The sequence below is a fragment of the Malurus melanocephalus genome, unplaced genomic scaffold (assembly GCF_030028575.1).
Source record: "Malurus melanocephalus ecotype Western Australia unplaced genomic scaffold, MMel_1.1 scaffold_681, whole genome shotgun sequence".
Taxonomy (NCBI): Eukaryota; Metazoa; Chordata; class Aves; order Passeriformes; family Maluridae; genus Malurus; species Malurus melanocephalus.
The window spans coordinates 98,899-104,368 of NW_026623913.1; the positions used below are offsets into that span (position 1 = coordinate 98,899).

Sequence of the window (5,470 nt, forward strand, 5' to 3'; positions counted from 1 at the left end):
CGCGCAGTGCGGGGCTGGGCTGCGCAGGAGGCAGCTCCTCCCTCTCGCTATTTATTCCTCCCCGGAGCTCCGTGCCTGAATCACCTCGGAGCGAGCAAGCAGCGGGTTACCSGTCGGTGAGTGTCGGGAAAATGGGACGCGGGGGCTTTATTCGGGAGGGATAAATCCAGGGGCGAGGGGACATTTAACGCCGAGCAGCGTTATAGGGATGGGGGCTGCCTATTTGCCGGCCATCGCCGCCGAAAAATAGACATTTCCAGCGTTTTCTTAAAMGGCAGAGCTCTGTTCCTGCCCGGGGCTTGTTTACTCAGCGCTGATACAATGCTGGCGCGGGTGGGGAATTTCTTCTCTTTTCCCTCGGCTGCCAGCTGCTCCCCCGTTGTTTGGGGGATTAAAAGAGAAGGRGAGAAAGGGGAGATTTCTACACCAAGAGGTGACATTTTCAGGGASCAAGTTCCCAGAACCCCAGCTAGGAATTTCCACCCCCGCAAGCCAGGACATTCCCAGCGTTGCCAGGAGGGTCCGGACACCCCCATTCCCGAGCATCTTCCCACCTCCACCATCCCCACCTCCCTTCGCTCATTCTCCCCGCGAGCCTTCCCAAGGTTATTTCTGCAGTTATTTTGGCACCCGGGTTTTGGTTTTCCCCTCCAAACCGAAACCTCCTCCTTGCCAGCCCCGAGCRCGTAATTGCTGCTTGTGATCGCTCCTCGCAGCCTCCATTTTCCTCTCCCCCTGAAGAAACACAGAGTTCCTCCAGTTCTCCGGCACGGATAGAAATCCCTCCGATATAAACCGCCTGAATTAATTTCTCATTTCCAGCATCGGCAGGGAGGGAAAATTTGGGGAGGGAGGTTAAAAAGCGTCAGGAAAAAAAAGCGCCTGTGAAGCCACTCGATCTATAATTTAGTATTAATATCAYGGTCGTGCCGTAAATGTCATTTCCAAGCATGAGAGATCCCAGCTCCGGGCCTGAGGAAATGGGTCCTGACCCCCATCAGGGGTTTGTGCAGGAAACACATTAATTTGGGGTGAAGCTCAGCACTCGCTAATTAGCGTGACGCAAACGAGCTYGTGCCCTGTTTATCAGAGCTCGGCTCTAAAGGCACTTAGAGGAGCAGGTCAGTGCTGCCGGGCTGGAGCATCCTCCAGGGCTTTGCCAGAACCCGTTTTCAACCAGGGGCCGATCTTATTCCCTCGGAACTCAGAGTGGCGAGTGATATCTCCAGAAATATATTACAAATTTGCCAAGTTGCTGCATTTTCCTCCTCCCGTTTTAATTTTTTTTCCAAATATTCAAAGAGCGTTCACTCATTTGATTGTTTTTCACTGTCTTTTGGCTATTTTTAACCCCYCCTATCTCATCCCTGCCCCCAGCGGGTGGGTGCTGCAGGGTGAGGGAGGCAGCAAACCCACTCCAAAGCGAGTGCCTTGTGCCCAGATTTTTCCATGAGCAGGCAGGCCAAGCCTGGAATTGCTGCCCATCACCAGGGAWAGGCTTGTGCATCTTCCTGCATGTTTATTGAGGCCTCTTGCTAACAATCCCACTCAAAGTACTGACCTATAAAGGGCTTTAATTCAATCTTTTCTGGACATAAGACCAGATTTTGGTGGGGGGAAGGGGAGAAAAAGCATCATTATCTAAACCCAGAGATTAATTTGCTTTTTATGGGTTACAAAGCCATATCTAGGTTGCTACAGAAGAATTTCTGGCTTAACGTGTGGCTTGTTTGGCCTCTTTGGCTGTTAAGGGCAGCATCTCAGGAAAGTTCAGCACCTCCTTCCTGCATTAAGGTTATCCCTGAGGTGACTCCATAGGAAGATGGTTGATTAATTGCTACAAAAAATTACAGGACTCAGAATTTAATTGTTTCTTGCTTTAACATGAGCCAGAAGGCACATCCAGAGATGCTGTGAAAGGCCCACCCACACAGAGAATGCTTCTCTCACCCTCCCCAGCAGGCACAGGGGGATTTTGGGGGGGTAGCTCAGTCTCAAGGAGGATGGGAAAACCCTTTGCTATTGTTGCACTCACACCTTAAACACAGMGGAGCAGCAATTGAATGCCCTTGGTTTTTCGGGGAGACATCTGAAGGGGTTTTGCAGCTTGGGAGGTGTTTTCCAAAGGGCTTTCCAAAGGATTTGCAGACCTAGTGTGGGTTTTAGAGGCTGGATTATGTTCATAGGGAAGGAAATGCCTCGTTAAAGGGGATTTCATCCTTGCCAGCCAACATTGGAGATGCCTGGCATGCCCCTGGAATGCTGAGTCAATGGATCTTTGCAAACACATTGAACTAAAAAAATGCTGGTTTTCAGTTAAGGCCTGTTGCCCATTAACAGGGATTTGGGTAAAAAACATTGAATTCTGTTCTTTGGGAAAAGAAAACCTCTGGGACCAGGCCGGGCCAGGCTGGGCGTTGCCCTCCTTTCAGCACCAAGTACCCGAAAGCTTTGGGACTGGGTTGAATCTGCTCATGGCATTGATCCTGGCACACCAGAATTCTCATTTCTATGCTCAGACAGGATAGGACAGGTTTGATAAGTGGAGTTTTACCTCCGAATCATTTTGGTCTTAAAACGTTTTCTTCCAAAAGCTTTTCTTTCACTACTTAAAACTGCTGTTACCAGCAGGGGCCCTGTATATATATATATATATATATATATATATATATATATATATATGTGTGTGTGTGTGTGTATGTGTGTGTATATATGTAAAATATAAAATATTTATGTAAAAATAAGGAGTTTTTGGGGGGATAGCTATGCATTTAGTCCAAATTTGTTTATTCTGCAGCTGTGTTTAAGGGGACCAGATGTGTTTTCTGTGATGCATAAGTGAGGGAGTGCCATCCCACAGGGCTGTCAGGGATGTGTGACCCTGCCCTGATGCTTTCTGTCCCTGTCCCCCACAGCCATGGCCAGGCTCCTCAGCACCTGCTGCCTGCTGCTGCTGCTCCTCGGCATCTGCACTGACATCGCCTTCTCCAAGAAGGGCAAAGGCAAACCCAGCGGAGGCGGTTGGGGCACGGGGAGCCACCGCCAGCCCAGCTACCCCCGCCAGCCCAGCTACCCCCACAACCCGGGCTACCCCCACAACCCGAGCTACCCCCACAACCCGGGCTACCCCCATAACCCAGGCTACCCCCACAACCCGGGATACCCGGGCTGGGGACAGGGGTACAACCCATCCAGCGGAGGAAGCTACCACCAAAAGCCGTGGAAGCCCCCCAAACCCAAGACCAACTTCAAGCACGTGGCGGGGGCGGCGGCAGCGGGGGCTGTTGTGGGGGGGCTGGGGGGCTACGCCATGGGCCGGGTGATGTCGGGGATGCACTACAGCTTTGACAGCCCCGACGAGTACCGCTGGTGGAACCAGAACGCGGCGCGCTACCCCAACCAGGTCTACTACCGCGACTACCGCGACCACAGCGGCCCCGTGCCCCAGGACGTCTTCGTGGCCGACTGCTTCAACATCACCGTCACCGAGCACAACATCGGCCCGGCCGCCAAGAAAAACGCCTCGGAGGCCGGCGCGGCCGCGAACCAGACAGAGGCAGAGCTGGAGACCAGGGTGGTGACCAAGGTGATCCGGGAGATGTGCATCCAGCAGTACCAGGAGTACCGCCTGGCCTCGGGCATCCGGCTGCACCTCGCCGACGCCTCCCTCGCCGCTCTGCTGCTCCTCGTCCTCTTCACCCTGCACTAGAGTGCCCCGGGTGTCGCAGCTTCGAGATGTCACCCGTGTCCCTGTGGGGTCCCCCTGGCCCCCCCGTTCTTGCTTGTGGTCATTCTTGGGGAAGAGCCCCCGGGGCACGCGCCTCCACCAAGTCTCTGGTTTAGGCAATGGGATGAAGATTTCCTTCTCTGCCCCGAACACATCCCCAGCGAGGCASGACAGCGCTGGAGCTGGATGCCCAAAACACAGCTTTCACCATCTCCTCCTCCCTGAGCCCACCCTGAGAGGGATGAGGCAGAGGGGAGCTCTCCTTGGTATCCCTGCAAGGGCATTTTTGAAAATCCCTTTTGCTAACAGGCAGGGTTTTATCTAATTCCCTTAGTCCCGCTGCCACCACACCCCCTTTCCCTGGGGCACCCCAGCATCTCTGTCCCACTGGGATTTCAGAGGGGCAKACATGGGGTTTTCAAGCTGCCAGTCTGAAATTTTAACCCTTCAGTCCTAAAATACCCTTGCCCCTGTACATAAGGACCTGACACTGCACACCCTGCATGCTGCAAAAACCTGCTGCAGCAATACACCAAAATGAAGTAATTTTTTATTCCCCCCTGCTGCAAGGCTGAAGCATCAGTTGGTCTTTGAAGTCAGAAAATGCAGCTGAATGCCCCAAACACCCCCAAAATAGTTTATTGCAGCCCAAGAAAAAGCTATTTTGGATCCTCTAGGTGACAAGTCATGTTCATACTTCAGCACCTTGACCCAAAGGATGTTAAAATGCAGCAAAAAGGATTCTCAGGGGGGTCAAGCACATAGCAAGAGACTGAAATCAGCTATACCACATAGGTACAGCAAACAGCATTGGGAAAAATGGGCCTGGGAAGGGAGATGCTTTAAAAAAAATCACATTTATGAGTAATTCCTTTGACACGTGGAAGCAATGGGTGAAATTGCTTCTTGTGTGCTGGGTCAATGCTGGGCTGGGAACAAGCTGTAACCTTCTGTGGCGCTGCGCTTGTCAAACCGAGCTCTATTTAATATCCCTCGTGTATTTTTTTTGCAAGGCACTGAATAACACCGTCCTAAATGAAATTTTTTTTGCATTGGTGTAAGCTAAGTGAAAATATATTATATATATATATATAAAAATAGAGAGAAAATAAACCTTTCAGGATATCCACTGGAAAAGCAGGGCTTTGAGGTGTCCCGTACTTTGTGATATGCTAATGTTTTGTAAACTGTCTCGGTGCATGCCCGGAATTCGCTGTGCTGAGCCTTTTCTAAGTGTTCAACGTCTGGTACAAATTAAAATGGATAAAGCCAAGGTGCCCAGCAGCCTCCTTCGTAAAACAGCTCCCAGTCAGCCTCGCTGAACAGAAGCAGCATTTTTCACCCTCTGTGTCCCCTCCCTAGCCTGTGGAAGCCTTTGTTCCCTTCCAGCACTGAATTTGGCCCAAACCCCACAATCTTAGTTAACCTTTTCTCCYCCCCTACTCCCACTGATGGTATCACTACAATCCAACAAGTATTTTCTAATTTCTGTCTAATTTCTTCCTAATAAAAGAATTTTTACATTTGCTGTTTCAGTGGCGTTAAGCCTGACCCAAGCCCTACTTAATCATGGAATCCTGGAATGGTTTGGGCTGGAAGGGACCTTAAAGCTCATCCAGTCSCACCCTCTGCCATGGGCAGGGACACCTTACACTATCCAGGGTGCTCCAAGTCCTGTTCAGTGTGACCTTGGACACTTCCAGGGATGGAGCAGCCACAGTTTCTCGGTGCACCCTGTGCCAG

At 51.2% G+C, this 5,470-nt stretch overlaps 1 protein-coding gene across 1 annotated transcript; it reads left to right on the forward strand.

Annotated features, from left to right (window-relative positions):
• The first annotated feature begins 39 nt into the window (after positions 1-39).
• On the forward strand, positions 40-4,265 carry PRNP (prion protein). The gene is made up of 2 exons (XM_057384040.1): positions 40-116; positions 2,916-4,265. The coding sequence occupies exon 2, from the start codon at positions 2,918-2,920 to the stop codon at positions 3,707-3,709; it is 792 nt and encodes a 263-aa protein (XP_057240023.1). The 5' UTR covers positions 40-116; positions 2,916-2,917; the 3' UTR covers positions 3,710-4,265.
• Positions 4,266-5,470: the final 1,205 nt, after the last annotated feature.

What these genes read in the sequence shown, in the direction of transcription:
- PRNP (XM_057384040.1), top strand. Translation starts at nt 2,918, where the DNA reads ATGGCCAGGCTCCTCAGCACCTGCTGCCTGCTGCTGCTGCTCCTCGGC.